Here is an 18,151-nt window from a genome sequence, read left to right as displayed (position 1 = left end):
AAAAAAGGAATTAAAAGAATTTTGAGCAAATTTTGTGTCCCTGCCTCACTTTCACTGTCACTTTTTGTGTCCCTCCTTCACTTTTAGGGTCACTTTTGGTGTCTCTCCCTCACTTTCAGGGTCTCCCCCATCACTTTTTTTGCCCCTCCCTTACTTTCAGGGTCTCTTTTTGTGTCTCTCCTCCACTTTTTGTGTCCCTCCCTCACATCCAGGGTCACTTTTTGTGCCTCTCCCTCATTTTCAGGATCTCTCCCCTGTTTTTTATGTCCCTCCTTCACCTTTAGGGTCATTTTTTGGTGCCCCTCCCTCGCTTTCAGAGTCACTTTTTGTGTTTCTCCCCCACTTTTTGTGTCCCTGCCTCACTTTCAGGATCTCCCTTCTGTCACTTATTGTGTCCCTCCCTCGCTTTTGGGGTCACTTTTTTTAGGGTCTCCCCCTGTAATTTCTGGCATCTCTCCCTCACTTTTTTTTGTCCTTCCCTCACTTTCAGGGTCTCTCCCCCGTTTTTTATATCCCTCCTTCACTTTTAGGGTCATTTTTTGATGACTCTCCCCTGCTTTTTGTGTCCCTCCCTTGCTTTCAGGGTCATTTTTGGTGTCCTCACTTTCAGGGTCACTTTTGGCATCCCTCTCTCACTTTTAAGGTCATTTTTGGTGTCCCTCTCTCATCTTTTGTGTCTCTCCTCCGTTTTTTATGTCCCTCCTTCACTTTTAGGGTCATTTTTTGATGACTCTCCCCTGCTTTTTGTGTCCCTCCCTTGCTTTCAGGGTCATTTTTGGTGTCCCTCTCTCACCTTTTGTGTCCCTCCTTCACTTTCAGGGTCACTTTTGGCATCCCTCCCTCACTTTTAAGGTCATTTTTGGTGTCCCTCTCTCACCTTTTGTGTCTCTCCTCCGTTTTTTATGTTCCTCCTTCACTTTTAGGGTCATTTTTTAATGTCTTTCCCCTGCTTTTTGTGTCCCTCCCTTGCCTTCAGGATCATTTTTGGTGTTCCTGCCTCACTTTCAGGGTCTCCCTTCTGTCACTTATTGTGTCCCTCCCTCATTTTTTGTGTCCCTCCCTCACTTTTAGGGTCACTTTTGGCTTATCTCCCTCACTTTTAGGGTCTCCCCTTGTCGCTTTTTGTGTCCCTCCCTCACTTTCAGGGTCTTTCCCCCGTTTTTTATGTCCCTCCTTCACTTTTAGGATCATTTTTTGGTGTCTCTCCCCCGCTTTTTGTGTCCTTCCCTCACTTTCAGGCTCTCCCTTCTGTCACTTTTTGTGTCCCCCCCCACATTTTTTATGTCCCTCCCTCAATTTCAGGCTCATTTTTCGTGTCCCCCCCCTCACCTTCCCGTTCTCCCCGGTTTTCCGAGCCCGTTCCCGCACTCCGGAGGGCGCGGACCGAGTTTCCCCCACCCACACCGGGCTTTCAATGCCCCGTGCGAGCCCTCCCGGCCCCTTTAATCCCCATTTTAAACAGCGCTCGGGAACCGCCTGCGAGAATTAAACCCGCACCGAGGCCCGGTGATTAATTAATTAACTAATTAATGTTAGGTTTTACCGCTGGATTCACCGAGGGCTCCGACCCGACCCTCCCCTCCGGCGGAAATACCGAGGGACCCCCCCCCGCCCATCCCCACCCCACCCGCCCTTTAGCACCGCGCTTTCCCCCGTTACCTCCCGTGGCGGGTCCCGCCGGTCCGTGCGCGGCCGCCTCAGCTCCTCCTTCCTTCGCTCCGTCCTCCCCTCCTTCCTTTCCCTTCCTTTCCCTTCCCGTTCCTTTCCCTTCCTCCTTCCCCCCTCCCGCCCCTTCCTCGCCTGGCCGGAAGCACCGGAAGCGCCCGCGCCGCTTCCGGGAACGGCCCGCGGGGAGAGGGGAGGGAGAGGCAAAGCCGCAGCCAATCAGAGAGCGCGGTGCCGGCCGCCATTCCGGTTCCGGGTGGTATAAAAAGCGCGCGCGGCGCGCGGGCCCGGCAGTCGCGGAGGAGGCGCCGCCGGGGGCTGAGGGAGCGCGTGAGGGTGAGCGGGGCCCTGAGACCGTCCGGAGCCCAGCGGGACATTGGGAATGGCGTTTAGGGGTCACCCCGTGGCTGTTTGGGCTTTGAGGCTTGGCTTAGGGGTCCCTCGGAAGGGGTGTTAAGTTCCCATTATGTCTATTCGAGCTGTGAGGGTGGGTTTAGAGGGGTTCTCTGTGTCCCTTTGAGCCTTCACCGTGGGGTTAAAGATGTCTCAGGGGGATTTAGAGGCTTCTCCGTGTGCGTTAGAGCTTTCGGGGGGCATTTTAGGGCTGTGTCTCTCGGAGAAGGGGTTAGGGTCCCTTCACGTCAACTTGGGCCTTCAGACGCGGCTTAGGGCCCCCTCCGTGTCTATTTGGGCAGGTTAGGGGTTCCCCAATATCTATTTGGCCTCTTAAGGCAGGGTTAGGGGTCCCCCGATGTGTATTTGGCATCATAGGACACTGTTGGGGTCCCCCAATGTCTCTTTGGGGCTCTTAGGAGGATCAGGGGTCCCTTGATGTATATTTGGGCTCCGAGGACAGGGTTGGGGTCCCCCAATGTCTGTTTGGCCTCTCAGGACAGGGTTAGGGCTCCCCCTCATGCCTGTTTGGGCCCTTAGGCAGAGTTGGGAGTTCCCCAATGTTTATTCAGGTCTGAGTGTGGGATTTGGGATTTCTCCATGTCTGTCTGGTCCCTCAGGGAAGGTTGGGATCCCCTGCTGCAGCCATTGGGTGGAATTAGGGCTTCCCCCGTGTGTTCGGGCCCTTGGGGTGTGTGGGCTCTGGCAGGGATGGTGCTGGGGACCTTAATTCCCTCAGGTCTGTGCTGCTGGGGGGCTGTGTAGGGGGATCCCTGCAGATCCCTGGGACACGACAGGAATCTCACAACATTTTGGGTTGGAAGAACCTCAAGGATGTTTTCACTCCCACCCCCTACCACAGACAGGGACGCCTTCCACAGCCCCGTGCTTGTCCTCTGGGGGACTGCATTTATTCCTACGCGTGTTCTGAGGGCATAAAGCGATATTTAACCTCCCTGCCTTGCCCTGCAGACCCCTCAGGGCTAAACTCCCACCCTCCCTGGTGCATCCCTGCCCATCCCCAGTGCCACCCTGCTGTCTCTCTGCCTTCAGGCCGGGCGGGATGGCGGATGAGGAGATCGCTGCCCTGGTGGTGGACAACGGCTCGGGGATGTGCAAGGCGGGGTTCGCGGGGGACGACGCGCCCCGTGCCGTGTTCCCCTCCATCGTGGGGCGGCCGCGGCACCAGGGCGTCATGGTGGGCATGGGCCAGAAGGACAGCTACGTGGGCGACGAGGCGCAGAGCAAGAGGGGCATCCTCACCCTCAAGTACCCCATCGAGCACGGCATCGTCACCAACTGGGACGACATGGAGAAGATCTGGCACCACACCTTCTACAACGAGCTGAGAGTGGCCCCCGAGGAGCACCCGGTGCTGCTCACCGAGGCGCCCCTCAACCCTAAAGCCAACAGGGAGAAGATGACGCAGATCATGTTCGAGACCTTCAACACGCCGGCCATGTACGTGGCCATCCAGGCCGTGCTGTCCCTCTACGCCTCGGGCCGCACCACGGGCATCGTGATGGACTCCGGCGACGGCGTCACCCACACGGTGCCCATCTACGAGGGCTACGCCCTGCCCCACGCCATCCTGCGCCTGGACCTGGCCGGCCGCGACCTCACCGACTACCTCATGAAGATCCTCACCGAGAGGGGCTACAGCTTCACCACCACGGCCGAGAGGGAAATCGTGCGCGACATCAAGGAGAAGCTGTGCTACGTGGCGCTGGACTTTGAGCAGGAGATGGCCACGGCCGCCTCCTCCTCCTCGCTGGAGAAGAGCTACGAGCTGCCCGACGGGCAGGTGATCACCATCGGCAACGAGCGCTTCCGCTGCCCCGAGTCCATCTTCCAGCCCTCCTTCCTGGGCATGGAGTCCTGTGGCATCCACGAGACCACCTTCAACTCCATCATGAAGTGCGACGTGGACATCAGGAAGGATCTGTACGCCAACACCGTGCTGTCCGGGGGCACCACCATGTACCCGGGCATCGCCGACCGCATGCAGAAGGAGATCACGGCCCTGGCTCCCAGCACCATGAAGATCAAGGTGGGCAGGGGGTGCTGCTTGTGAGGGATGAGCTGAGAGATGAGATTCTGACTCCATCTTCTCAGAAGGCTGATTTATTGTAGTATATTCAAACAACACTATACTAAAGCTACCCTAAAGAAAAAGATGAGGAATCTGGTTCCATGTTCTCAGAAGGCTGATTTATTATATTATATTCAAACAATACTATACTAAAACTACCCTAAAGAAAAAGATGAGGAATCTGGTTCCATGTTCTCAGAAGGCTGATTTATTATTATATTATATTCAAACAATGCTATACTAAAGCTACCCTAAAGAAAAAGATGAGGAATCTGGTTCCATGTTCTCAGAAGGCTGATTTATTATTTTGTGATAATATAAAAGAATGCTATACTAAAGAAAAAGATGAGCAATCTGACTCTATATTCTCAGAAGGCTGGTTTATTATTATATTATATTAAAAGAATGCTATACTAAAACTATACTAAAGAAAAAGATGAGGAATCTGCCTCCATGTTCTCAGAAGGCTGATCTAGTATTATAATATCATTTTATGATATTGTATTAAAAGAATGCTATACTAAAACTATACTAAAGAAAAAGATGAGGAATCTGCCTCCATGTTCTCAGAAGGCTGATTTATTATTATATTATATTAAAAGAATGCTATACTAAAACTACACTAAGGAAAAAGATGAGGAATTTGGCTCTATGTTCTCAGAAAGCTAATACATTATAGTATATATTATAATGTATATATTATTATAATGCTGTACTAAAGGAAAAGATGAGGAATCTGCCTCTGTGTTCTCAAAAAGCTGATTTATTATTTTATGATATTATATTAAAAGAATTCTATGCTGTTGCTGTCACAGACATATTTTCTGAAAAATCCTTTCACTAGGATTTTTCTCCTGAGAAGCTGAGAGGCCTCAGAAAAGAAATGTAAACAATAGAGATTGTTTACCAGCAGGTGCATCTTGGATTGGTCTCATGTGAATTGTTTTCACTTGATGACCAATGACAGCCTGGCTGTGAGCAGTCACAAGATTTTATTATCATTCCTTTCCTTGCTAGCCTTTCTCTTTCTTTAGTATAGTTTTAATATATCATTTTCTTTTAATGTAATATGTGGTGGTGTCCACAGGGGTCCCAGGATGAGGGAAGAGATTGGAATCTTGACTCCGTGTTTCAGAAGGATGATTTATTATTATATATATTAAAAGAAAAAGATATGTTAGAACTATACTAAAATAATAGAAGAAAGGATTTCATCAGAAGGCTGGCAAGGAAAAGGAATGGTAATAAAATCTTGTGACTGACCAGAGAGTCTGAAACAGCTGAACTGTGATTGGCCATTAATTAAAAAGAACCACATGAGACCAATCACAGATGCACCTGTTGCATTCCACAGCAGCAGATAATCAATGTTTACATTTCATTTCTGAGGCCTCTCAGCTTCTCAGGAGAAAAAGATCCTAGCAAAAGGATTTTTCATAAAATAGGTCTGTGACAATAATATATATCATAAAATCATGCTTCAGAAGGCTGATTTATTGAGTCAAGATTCTCTTCTCTTCCCTCATGCTGGGGACCCACAAACTCCACCACACCATACTAAAGAAAAAGAAAAAGGATCCATCAGAATGCTTAGCAAGAATTGAATAATAAAAACTCATGACTCCTCAGAGCCTTGACACAGCTGGACCATGCTTGGTCATGAAATTAAAATGATCTCCAAAATCACATTCCAAAGCAGCAAAACGGGGAGAAGCTGAAGCAGGAGAAGAAATCCTGCTTCAGAAGGGGTTTTTCAGGAAATGTGCCAGTGACAGGTGGGGAGGGAAGGGTGGGCACAGGGGGTGGCACAGCTCTGACCCCCCCCTCTCTCTCTGTGTCTCTCCTGGTGCAGATCATTGCCCCCCCTGAGCGCAAATACTCGGTGTGGATCGGGGGCTCCATCCTGGCCTCGCTCTCCACCTTCCAGCAGATGTGGATCAGCAAGCAGGAGTACGACGAGTCCGGGCCCTCCATCGTGCACAGGAAATGCTTCTAGAGGGGCTGCTGGCACCCCCCAAACCCTGAACCCTGCTGGCAGCACCCCCTGACCCTCCTCTCCCTGCCAGCAGCACCCCCTGCCACCCCAGACCTTGTTATTCCACTGCTCCATTCCCTTGTCCAGGTACTAATTAGTAATTAGTATGTGTGTGTGTTTTAATGGCTCGTTAGGCTCCTCTTCCTCAGGCAGAGGGTTGTTCACTTTCCCCGTGTAACACCCATAGGATGACACTAAAGTTAGGTTTGTCACCTTGTCACCTCTAGGTTCCTTTGTAGGAAAAGAAATAAACTTCCCAGGTTTAAACACTAAAAAATAAAAGCTGATTGTGCTTGCTTTCTTTCAGGGGTGGGTTCTCTATCCCCTTATTGGGGTGAAAGGATTTGGGATTCTGAGCTGGCTTGAAGTTAAAGCTTAGCTTGAATTTTGTTTTCTGAATTCTCTTTAAATCCCATCACGGCCCCTGTGCTGCTCGGACCATTTTAAGAGCTGTTAGGCAGCAAAGCGTGCCTGGAATGTGGCTCTTGCAGCCTGACTGGACTTTCATGGTAACTTGGCTTTTTTTAGAACACAAACAGCTCTTCTTGTCAGAAAAAGTCGGTGCCTTGGCACAGGACTTGGTCACCGGAGCAGTGGCCTCTCCTTTTTTGGGAGAGGATGAGGAGATGGAGCAGCGCATAGTGCTGAAGAGCGGGCAGCTTCGCACAGCTGGGCCCTCCGGCGTTGGTGGGGTATCGACGGCAGCTGCTCGCCCACGGGGGAGGGATGGCAGCCGCTTAATTACTGAGGTAGCGTTAATTAGAGGTGATTGTGGCGGGGGAGCGACACGGTACTGCGCGCCCTTCGCCGCGCTCCCTTCTTTAAACCCTCGGCCGCCCGCCCATTGGCTGGTCATGGCAGAGCCAGCCAATCAGCAGCGCCTTCGCCTCGGGAGGGCGTTACCTCCTACTCTGCCGGACTCGATTTCCCAGCGCGCCCTGCGTTCCTCACAGCACTTCCGCTTCCGGTCCGTTGGGGTGAGGTAGCACGGAGCGGGGAGGGCCTGGGGGGCGACGGCCGGGCCCCCCTGAGGTGCGGAGGGGAGGGCGACACGGCCGGGATCCCCGTGAGGTGGGGAGAGGAGGGAGACACGGCCGGGATCACCGTGAGGTGGGGAGGGGAGGGCGACACGGCCGGGATCCCCGTGAGGTGCGGAGGGGAGAGAGACACGGCCGGGATCCCCGTGAGGTGGGGAGGGGAGGGCGACACGGCCGGGATCCCCGTGAGGTGCGGAGGGGAGAGAGACACGGCCGGGATCACCCTGAGATGGGGAGGGAGACACGGCCGGGCCCCCCTGAGGTGGGGAGGGGAGGGAGACACGGTCGGGATCGCCCTGAGATGGGGAGGTCGATACGACTGGGATCCCCGTGAGGTGGGGAGGGAGACACGACTGGGATCACCCTGAGGTGGGGAGTGAGATATGGCTGAGATCGCCCTGAGGTGGGGAGGGGAGGGAGACACGGCCGGGATACCCCTAAGCTAAGGGAAGAGTCTGGGGGGAGAACAGCCAGAATCCCCCTGAGCTGAGGGGAAGGTCTGGGGGAGCACGGCCGGGGGATCCCCCTGAGGGGATAGGAGGGTCTGGGGGGAGAACGGCCGGGGGATCCCCCTGAGCCGTGGAGAAGATTGGAGTGGGGACATCCAGGGGATCGCCCTGAGCTGAAGGCCTGGGGGGAACATGTCCGACCGCCCTGAGCTGAGGGAGGGTCTGGGGGAGAACAGCCGGGACCCCCCTGAGCTTAGGGGAAGGATCTGGTGGAGCACAGCCAGGATCTCCCTGAGCTGAAACAGGGCTTGGGGTTCTGGGGACGGGCAGCCATGGCCGGTACCCCTGCGCCGATGGGGGATCGGGACTCTGGGGATGGAGGAGCCATGGCCGGGACCCCGCTGAGCGCCGGGGCTGTGTCTGGCTGTGCCCGATGGGTGAGGGAGGGAGGCTCGCTGTGTGCGGGGTGTCACTCGGCCGTGTCCCCAGGCGCCATGGCCCTGCCGGAGTGGCACATCGCCGTGAAGCTGGCCGAGCAGCCGCTGGCCCCCAAAGCCATCCTGCGCCTGCCGGAGACCGAGCTGGGCGAGTGCCCGCTGGGCGGCTGCAGCATCTCGCACCTCAAGCAGCTGATCACGGGCAAGCTGCAGGAATCCATGCCGGACCCCGAGCTCATCGGTGCGTGCCCCGCCGGAGCCTGGCGCTGTCCCGCCGCTTGGGGACACCCTCGGCCCATCCTCGCCGCGGCCGGGATGTAACATGCCGCTGCTGCTGGTGTTCCTTCCCTGTTTCCTTGGGATCACGGCGCTCCAGCCGCGGCAGTGCCCTTGTTCGGGAATATTTGGGCTTTCCACCAGCTCTGTGTCCTTGTGAGAGCTCTCACGGGAGCTGAGAGGGAGGTCAGCTCTTACGCAGGTGGTGACTCTGCCATCCCCTCTAGATCAGCTCTGTGATTTCCCTCCTGATTCTCAGCTCCACAGCTTCCCTGTGTTTTTCCCTACCCAGCTGCTCAGTAACCCCTTGGGCTCCAAGGCACACCTAGAGACCCCCAGCTGGTTGTGAGAGCACCACAGGTGTTTATCTTCAGTTTATCTTCCCCCCAGACCTGATCTACTGTGGCCGGAAGCTGAGGGATGACCAGACCCTGGATTTTTATGGAATCCAGTCTGGCTCCACTGTCCATGTCCTGCGCAAGTCCTGGCCTGAGCCTGACCAGAAACCAGGTGAGGAGCTGTGGGGATTGCCCCTTGGATTCTCCTTGGGATGTGTTTCAATAGGGACTGAGCTTCTCTAGGGGTTCACTGCTGTGGAGGTTTCCAGGGGAATGAATCCCTGTGTTTGGGAACTCCCAGCAGCACCTGGGTATTGATTTTCCTGATGACACAAGAGTTAAGGAATGAGCTGTGCGCCATGGAGAGAGGGATCATCCCATCTTTAATTGCCTGTGATCCATTCTAGGGCACTGTCAGGGGATGTGGAGCAAAGCTCCAGGGATGAGCAGGCTGCTGAGTGCCTGACTGTACAAAAACAGGAGCTTGAGCTGGCATTCCTCTAATGGCACATGTGGGAGGATATTCCTGACTATTTTTATGATGTGAGAGTGCAGCAAGTCATTACTCTGCAGTGACTGCACCCAATCCAAGGATGTTGGAGGATCCCTGTTGCAGCATGGAGGTCCCAGTGGGCTGTGCATGGCTCTGAGGGCTGACAGAGGCCCAGCTCTGTTTTGTTGTGGTGTTTTCTCCCCTCAGAGCCCGTGGATAAGGTGGCAGCAGTCCGGGAATTCCGTGTGCTGCACACTGCCCTGCACAGCAGCCCTGCCTACAGAGATGCTGTGAGTGCTCTGCTCCTGGGAGGGGGGGAATTCAGCTGTCCCCTCCCTCTGGGGACACCCCCACAGTGGGTGACATTGCCAACCTGCTCTGCTTCTCCTGGCAGGTCTTCAAGATGCTGGGAAACAAGGAATCCCTGGATCAGATCATTGTGGCTACTCCCGGCCTCAGCAGCGACCCCGTGGCTCTGGGTGAGTCTGGCTGTGATCCAGAGGATCTGAGGAAAGGTTGGATTCCTGTTGGGGGAAGGGACAGACACAAATCTAGGTTGAATTCCTGGTTGGGAGAAGAGAGAGTTAAAAAACCCTCATTTTTTGTCCCTTTGGAGCGTGAGTTGGTGACTGCTGAGGTGTCAGTTGTGCTCCATTGGTGGTTTGGGGATGGATCCTGGTGTCAGAAGGGCCAGGGAAAGGAGGGCTGGAGCTCTCTCCTTGATTTCAGAAGGATCAGGGAAAGAAGGGAAGTATCCTGGCTTCAGAAGGATCAGGGAAAGGAGGGCTGGAGCTCTCTCCTTGATTTCAGAAGGATCAGAGAAGGGAGGGATGGATCCTGGCTTCAGAAGGATCAGGGAAGGGAGAATGGAGTTCCCTCCTTGGGAATGGATCCTGCCTTCAGAAGGGTCAGGGAAAGGAGGGATGGATCCTGCCTTCAGAAGGGTCAGGGAGAGGAGGGATGGAATTCTCTCCCCAATACAAAGTGCTCCAAAGTGGTGGATTAAATCCATCCTGTTGTGGGATGGTGGCAGTCCAAGGCTGGTGGAATTTGGGATGCAGTCCCAGCCTGGCTGCAGGGAGCTGGGGTCCAGCCTCCACCCTGCCCTTGAGGTGGAGCAGCCATGGGATTTGCAGGAAAGAGCCCCTTCCCTTTTGTCCCTTTTGTCCCTGGGGTGTGTGACCAAGAGCCTCTTTGGGAACACAAAGGCTTCAGAGGAACAATGGGGTGTGTTTGTGGTGTTTACTCATGAGTCATTTCCTGGAAAACAATTGCTATTTATTTGTCCCTGTGGCTTTTGTGTATCCTGTCTCACTGCCTTTCCTGGTCCTTTGCAGGAGTTCTGCAGGACAAGGATCTGTTCTCTGTGTTTGCAGACCCCAACATGCTGGACACGTAAGTTCCCCGAGCTGGGCAGTGATTCAGCAGTGCCTTTGTGTCCCTGTGTGTCACCTGGGTGGGACAGAGCTCTGCTCCTGCCTCCCAGGCTGGGTCATTCCTCTCAGGAAATGTGGATCCACCACTTGGGTTAATCCAGAGGGTGTTTGGTGGGAGGCAGGGCCATCATGGCCTCCAGATCAAGGTTCAGACCTGGGTGAAGTGCTCACAGCAGAGAGCTGCTCCCATGAGAACGTTGGAAAAGTCAGCATGGGTCCAGAGGGATCCTTGGAGAACCAAGGAAAGGTCTAGCATGGGTCCAGAGGGATCCTTGGAGAACCAAGGAAAGGTCCAGCATGGGGTCCAGAAGGATCCTTGGAGAACCAAGGCAAGGTTGGGTCCAGAAGGTTCCTTGGTGAACAGAGACAAGGTCCAACAGGGATCCAGAAGGATTCTTGGGGAACCAAGGCCAGGTCCAATATGGGGTCCAGAATGATCCTTGGTGAACCAAGACAAGGTCCAACATGGATCCAATAGGATCCAAGGCTGGGTCCACCATGGGTCCAGAAGATCCTCGGTGAGCCAAGGCCTGGTCCAATATGGGGTCCAGAATGATCCTTGGCAAACCAAGGCAAGGTCGGGTCGAGGAGGGTACTTGGTGAACTGAGGCAATGTCCAGCATGGATCCAGAAGGATCCAGGGCCAGGTCCAGCATAAATCTAGAACATCCAAGGTCAGATCCAATGTGGATCCAGAAGGATCCAAAACCAGGTCCAGCATGGATCCAGAAGGATCCTTGGTGATCCAAGGCCATGTCCATCATGGATCCAGAAGGATCCAAAGCCATGTCCAGTGTGGATCCAGAAGGATCCAAAGCCATGTCCAGTGTGGATCCAGAAGGATCCAAAGCCATGTCCATCGTGGATCCAGGAGGATCCAAGGCAGGTCCAGCATAGATCCAGAAGGCTCCAAGGCCAGGTCTAGCGTGGATCCAGAAGGATCCTTGGTGATCCAAGGCCAGATCCAGCATGGATCCAGAAGGCTCCAAGGCCAGGTCCAGTATGGATCCAGAAGGATCCAAAGCCCTGTCCAGCATGGATCCAGGAGGATCCAAGGCAGGTCCAGCGTGGATCCAGAAGGCTCCAAGGCCAGGCCCATCGTGGATCCAGAAGGCTCCAAGGCCATGTCCAGCATGGATCCAGGAGGATCCAAGACAGGTCCAGCATGGATCCAGAAGGATCCCTGGCTGCCTGGAGGACTTTGGGCCCGCAGCGTTGGCAGTGCCCGCGGTGCCTCAGGGCTGGCTCCTGGCGTGCCCCGTGCCCTCGCTCAGCCGTGCCCGTCTGTGCCCAGGCTGATCCCGGCTCACCCTGCCCTGGTGAACGCCATCGTGCTGGTGCTGCACTCGGTGGCGGGCAGCACCCCCCTGCCAGCCCCGGACACGTCCTCGCGCGCCATGGCCCTGGGCTCCTACCGCGACATGCCAGGTACGTCACCTTGGTGCTCAGCCAGAAACTCCACAGGGATCTGCTCCCAGTTCCTGCTGCTTTCCCACATCCTTTCATTCCCCTTTCTGTTGCAGGTGGCTTTCTCTTTGAGGGGCTCTCTGATGATGAAGATGACTTCCACCAGGTAAGCAGCCAGGTTGGGTGAGCGCTTCTTTCTGGGTTTAATTTATAGCCCTGAGACTCCCAAGCTCTTCCTTTCCTGTCTGGTGAGCAGCACGAGCGGCTTTGGCTCCCCAGGGGGATGTGGAGACAAACATATTGATCCTGGCTGCTTCCATGCTGCTCAGAAGAGGGCTTTCCTCAGTACTGAACACACAACAGGAAAATGGAACTGAGGAAACGCTCTCACAGCCATAGTGGAGCGTGGGAATGTTGATCCCTGCCTTTCTGCACTCTTCCTCTCCACAGGACAAAGGGTTCTGTATGAAAAACTGGGTATATGGGTTCAAATGTGCCTGTAGCAGGGAATTGTTTTGTTCCAGGCTAACATCACCGTGGTTTGGGGCTGGTGGATGATAGATTGAAAGGTTTCCTGCCAGTTTCCACAGCTGACTCTGTGGAAAAAAGGCACATCCCACTCTGGCATGTTTGTCTTTCAGAAGTGTCACCCTTGGGACATTTGGGTATGGTAGGACAGGGATGTGTGGTTTGACTGGGACACAAACACTGACAGAGGTCACAGCTGGGGCTTTTCTCTCTCTCTGTCTCCACACAGAGCACCAGGTCCACCCCATCCAGCAGCACGTCCGGCTCGCGCCCGGCCTCGCTGGGCTACGCGGGGGCGGCGGGGCCGCGGCCCATCACCCAGAGCGAGCTGGCCACAGCCCTGGCCCTGGCCAGCACCCCCGAGAGCAGCTCCCACACACCCACCCCGGGCACACAGGTAACCCTGGGGCTGCCACTGCTGCCTCTGCTTTCCCTCAGGGGTGGGTTCTCTTCCCTTTGATCCCACCCTGGTAACCCCTGGGGCTGCCACTGCTGCCTCTGCGTTCCCTCAGGGGTGGGTTCTCTTCCCTTTGATCCCACCCTTGAGCACACAGGTAACCCTGGGGCTGCCACTGCTGCCTCTGCATTCCCTCAGGGGTGGGTTCTCTTCTCTTTGATCCCACCCTGGTAACCTTTGGGGCTGCCACTTCTGCCTCCCCTTTCCCTCAGGGGTGGGTTCTCTTCCCTTTGATCCCACCCTTGAGCACACAGGTAACCCTGGGGCTGCCACTGCTGCCTCTGCTTTCCCTCAGGGGTGGGTTCTCTTCCCTTTAATCCCACCCTGGTAACCCTGGGGCTGCCACTGCTGCCTCTGCGTTCCCTCAGGGGTGGATTCTCTTCCCTTTGATCCCACCCTGGTAACCCTGGGGCTGCCTCACCTGCCTCTGCATTCCCTCAGGGGTGGGTTCTCTTCCCTTTGATCCCACCCTTGAGCACACAGGTAACCCCTGGGGCTGCCACTGCTGCCCCTGCATTCCCTCAGGGGTGGGTTCTCTTCCCTTTGGTCCCACCCTGGGCATCCAGGGAACAGCCAGCACCAGCCCGCATCAAGGCTGGCACACCTGGCTCTTCATTCCCTCATGGATGGGTTCTCTTCCCTTTCATCCCACCCTGGGCACTCAGGGAGCAGCCAGCACTGGTCCTGGTCAAGACTGGCACATCTGGCTGTTCATTCCCTCAGGGAAGAGTTCCCTGTGTGATCCTAACCCTGGCACACCTGGCTGTGCCTTCCCTCATGCAAATTCATGTGATCCCTATCTTCCACACACTCCCAGCACCCAGGGACAGCCAGCACAGCCTGGTCAGCTCTGGGGCACCTCCCTTTCCTCCTGGGATGGAGAGTGAGGGGTGCTGCAGGTGTTGCTGTGTGCTGGTTCCTTCTCCTCACCTGTCACCTCCTCCTAGGGCCACTCCTCCGGGACGTCCCCGATGTCATCCAGCGTGCAGTCAGGGACCCCCATCACCAACGACCTGTTCAGCCAGGCCCTCCAGCACGCCCTGCAGGCCTCAGGGCAGCCCAGCCTCCAGGTCAGTGGCATTCCCTGGAATCCTGCACCCCCTGGCATCTCCCAGCTGCCTCCTGTGGTGGGACATCAGCCTGGAGGGGCATCACTGATGCCTTTTTGGGCTACCTGAAAACAGAGGCCAGACAGCATTAAGGGAATAAAAAGCTGTTCTGTTTATTGAAGGGCCATTTGGGGCAGATGAAGCTACACCCAAAAATGGACCACAGGTTTTCAGACTTCTGTAAATTTGGTCCATTTGCATATTGGGGGTAATCTGATTACACCTTCAGGTAATGAAGTCATTTACCCCAAGTCTCTAAAAGCAGAGGCCAGACAATATTAAAAGAATAAAAAGCAGTTAATATTTATTGAAGAGCTTTCAGGTACATTTTGGGGAGATAAAGCCCCCCCACCAGGGGCTACACCCAAAAATGGACCAATGATCACAGGTTTTCAGACTTCTGTAAATTTGGTCCATTTGCATATTGGGGGTTAAGAAGTTTCTAAAAACAGAGGCCAGACAAAATTAAAATAATAAAAAGCAGTTATTTTTATTGAAGGGTCATTTGGAGCAGATGAAGCCCCCCCCCCAGGGGCTACACCCAAAAATGGACCACAGGTCACAGGTTTTCAGACTTCTGTCAATTTGGTCCATTTTCATATTGGGGGCTAATCTTCCAATTAAACCTTCAGGTAATGAAGACATTTACCCCAAGTTTCTGAAAACAGAGACCAGACAAAATTAAAAGAATAAAAAGCAGTTATATTTATTGAAAGGCTTTGGAGCAGATGAAGCTACACTCAAAATGGACCAATTATCACAGTTTTCAGGCTTCTGTAAATTTGGTCCATTTGCATGTTGGGGGTTAATCTTCTGATTACACCTTCAGGTAGTGAAGTCATTTACCCCAAGTCTCTAAAAGCAGAGGCCAGACAATATTAAAAGAATAAAAAGCAGTTATATTTATTGAAAGGCTTTGGAGCAGATGAAGCTACACCCAAAATGGACCAATTATCACAGTTTTCAGGCTTCTGTAAATTTGGTCCATTTGCATGTTGGGGGTTAATCTTCTGATTACACCTTCAGGTAGTGAAGTAATTTCCCCCAAGTCTAAAAACAGAGGCCTGACAAAATTAAGGGAAGAAAAAGCAGTTATATTTGTTGAAGGGTCTTCAGGTACATTTGGGGCAAGACCCCAAAAATGAACAATAGCTCACAGGTTTTCATACTTCTATAAAGTTGGTCCATTTTCATATTGGGAGTTAATCTTCTAATTAAACCTTTGGGTAATGAAGTAGTTTGCCCCCATTTTGCTCCTCCAGCTCACTTTTGTTTACATTTCTGGGGCCTGAGGCAGTGAGATGTCCTTGATTGCCAGGCCTGGAGAGGAGTTGTTGTGTCTGCCCAAAATGGGAAAGCAGCAGCTCACACTGAATATAGAGTTAGAATTACACAAAGAATTACAGGATTACAAATGTATGAAAAATGTAAAATCTAAAGTCCCAAGGCATCATCACAGCCACTGCAGAAGTACTGGGTGGAACTGGGGTGGAGGTGTTATAAATGCATATTATAGTGTTGGCTTTTTGCAAATATTAAGATAAATACTGTATGTATAATGTTAAAAGAACTTTTATTTCTGCTATTAACAAAAAACTTAGACATAGTAGTAGCTAATCTAGTTATAAATGAACTCTTTTTAATCAAGACAACATATAATGAAGACCTTGCTAGTAATATACTATCAATATTTATCATCTGAAGAAAGTATAGACCAAGCCCAGACTAAAAGTAATAAAGAAAAAAAGCCAAAACCACAACTACGAAAAATGCATACTCTAAAAAAGCAAACCCAAAGAAGAGCCATACAAAATAATTCCTAAAACAGATAAACTAGTTTATAGAAAAATGTAAATATACATAGGAATCTGTGAATATACAAGCTAATGTAATAGAAAAAGTATTTTAAAATATCCCTGAAAATAAATGTGCTCTTGGCTGAGTTTCAAGATGCACCCAGCCATTATCTTTACTATCTTTATCTCCTATTGTCTTTTATTAAACTTTTAAATTTTGCCAAACAAACCAAACCAGCTATTTCACAGGGGGTGGTGGCTTTGGGGACTTTGCAACATCCCTGAGCTTTCAGGAGCTGTTTGCACAGGTGGGTGGGAAACACATTCACTCTCCTATGAAAATATAAACATTTGAAAACCACAATTTGAAAGTTAAATAAAGGACAATAGGAACAAAGAGCACAGAGCAAAGGTTTTGTGGCATCAGCTGAGCCCCCTGTTATCTTTGGGGGTATGTCCTGGTTTAGGGCAAATTTAACCCTAACCCCTTAAATACCTTTAATTACATCAGCCCTTTGCATATTCACAGACCCTTGTGCTCAGTAAACTTTTCCCCAAACTGGTTTACATGTTCCAGGAATTGTTTAGCACATCTCTGCTTTGGCTCTGCTCTTTCAGAGCATGTGGATTCCTGGATTGTGGTTTTAGTTCCTTTTTATCCCCTCCAGTTCTGCCTTCAGAGGGTGAGTGCTGCTGGCTGGCACATCTGTGCAGGTGTGCTCATCATGTGTGGCACATCTGTCCAGGTGTGCTCACCCTGTGCTCAGTGGGTGTTATCCCATCCCAGCAGGCACTGTGACACAGCACACTGATATCAGATTCTGCACTGAGCTTAATGAACAGAAATAAATCCATATCTTTTTAATAAAGTCACTTCAACACCACTCATCTAAAATCCATTTTTATATCTGCAAAAAGCCAATATTACAATGTGTGTCTATAACAGGTGGGACCCTGGGCAGTGGGAAGGGCTGCTGGTTTTGCTGCTGGGATTCTCACCCCAAATCTGCTGAGATTCTCACCCCAAACTTCTCCTTGCTGTGAGCAGAGCCAGTGGCAGCCCCAGCTGCAGCAGCTGCGGGACATGGGGATCCACGACGACGAGCTGAGCCTGCGGGCCCTGCAGGCCACAGGAGGGGACATCCAGGCTGCCCTGGAGCTCATCTTTGCTGGGGGGGCCCCCTAAACCTTCTGCTGGACTGGTGAGTTGTGCTGAGGCAGCAGCTGGGCTGGTTCTGTGTGTGAGGAGCACTGAAGGCAGCTCCAAATCCTCTCTCCAACCTCCTCAGGACTCTGCGCGGAGAAGGGAAGAGGTGGCTCGGGGCTGGAGACGTGGCCCCTCCAGCTGTGCAGTGTTTATCTGTCACCACTCTCTGCCTGGATGTTGTTTCATTCCCTGCATTAAAAGGGCCCTGCTCAGTTCCCTGCCTGCTGTGTGGGTCGTGCTCTGTCCTGGCTGTCTTGCAGATCCCAGCAGGGCAGGAAGGGGAAGCATTGCTGGCCAGGGGTTATGGACAGATCACGAACAGGACAGGACTGCTGTGGAACACATCTCAAGCTGTTTATTTTCCAGCATCACTCTCATTATATGGCTATGACAGTGGGAAGATGCCAGCAGCAGATAAAGAACTTAATGTCACAACTCACTTTAAAAGTTTTTTGGCCAATCACACAAAGCAAAAGCACATTGGTATTAGTTCTATCCAACCACTGTAAACACGTGTACCTTCTGTTAAAACAATCCTTGCTTATCTTGAATACAGTACCTACTTGTAAGCCTTAAAACACAATGCACAGAGCTCCATTATTAACCTTAGAACTTCCTCATGTCTTGCTAGACAAACTTTTTTGTAGTTTAGAGAGTTATTCTAGCCAAGTGTTAATACACAGACCATTGTTCTAGTTGTCCTTATTTTCTACATCTTATATAACTTTTCTGCTGACAAATCTCATGGCTCTCACTTAGCTCTAATTGCAGTTCTGCTGTCTCTGAGCCCTGCCTTTTGCAGCTTTCCCAAAACCCTCAGATTGTGGGAATCCTTAAAAACTCAGCCTCGGTGGGATGTGGTGCTGTCAGCAGAGGGCACGGCCACCGCGAGGTGACAGTGACAAAGAAATGACAAGGGCTGAGTGGGAGCTGGAGAAATGCCCGGTGTGGGTTCCTCCACGTGCAAAGCCAATTAACGGCGTTCGCCTTTAATTG

At 52.4% G+C, this 18,151-nt stretch overlaps 2 protein-coding genes across 7 annotated transcripts; both read left to right on the top strand.

The window, feature by feature from the left end:
* The first annotated feature begins 1,917 nt into the window (after positions 1-1,917).
* Positions 1,918-6,456, top strand: LOC131088767 (actin, cytoplasmic type 5). The gene is made up of 3 exons (XM_058033054.1): positions 1,918-2,001; positions 3,112-4,108; positions 6,003-6,456. Exons 2-3 carry the CDS (start codon positions 3,122-3,124, stop codon positions 6,144-6,146), a joined length of 1,131 nt encoding a protein of 376 aa, XP_057889037.1. The 5' UTR covers positions 1,918-2,001; positions 3,112-3,121; the 3' UTR covers positions 6,147-6,456.
* Positions 6,457-7,143: 687 nt separating this feature from the next.
* UBL7 (ubiquitin like 7) lies at positions 7,144-17,850 on the top strand. 6 transcript variants are annotated; one of them, XM_058033070.1, is made up of 13 exons: positions 7,172-7,220; positions 7,382-7,412; positions 8,161-8,349; positions 8,775-8,894; positions 9,423-9,505; positions 9,610-9,694; positions 10,553-10,610; positions 11,946-12,079; positions 12,175-12,224; positions 12,816-12,983; positions 13,991-14,113; positions 16,997-17,150; positions 17,238-17,850. In XM_058033070.1, the coding sequence occupies exons 3-12, from the start codon at positions 8,166-8,168 to the stop codon at positions 17,132-17,134; spliced, it is 1,143 nt and encodes a 380-aa protein (XP_057889053.1). In that variant the 5' UTR covers positions 7,172-7,220; positions 7,382-7,412; positions 8,161-8,165; the 3' UTR covers positions 17,135-17,150; positions 17,238-17,850. The 6 variants fall into 6 exon arrangements, with proteins under 6 accessions (XP_057889056.1, XP_057889051.1, XP_057889052.1 ...); XM_058033073.1 differs by lacking the exons at positions 7,172-7,220; positions 7,382-7,412 and adding an exon at positions 7,144-7,152; XM_058033068.1 differs by lacking the exon at positions 7,382-7,412 and having other exon boundaries at positions 7,147-7,217.
* The last annotated feature ends 301 nt before the right edge of the window (positions 17,851-18,151 follow it).

The sequence above is a fragment of the Melospiza georgiana genome, chromosome 13, assembly GCF_028018845.1.
Source record: "Melospiza georgiana isolate bMelGeo1 chromosome 13, bMelGeo1.pri, whole genome shotgun sequence".
Lineage (NCBI taxonomy): Eukaryota > Metazoa > Chordata > Aves > Passeriformes > Passerellidae > Melospiza > Melospiza georgiana.
This window is presented reverse-complemented; position numbering and strand designations above follow the sequence as displayed.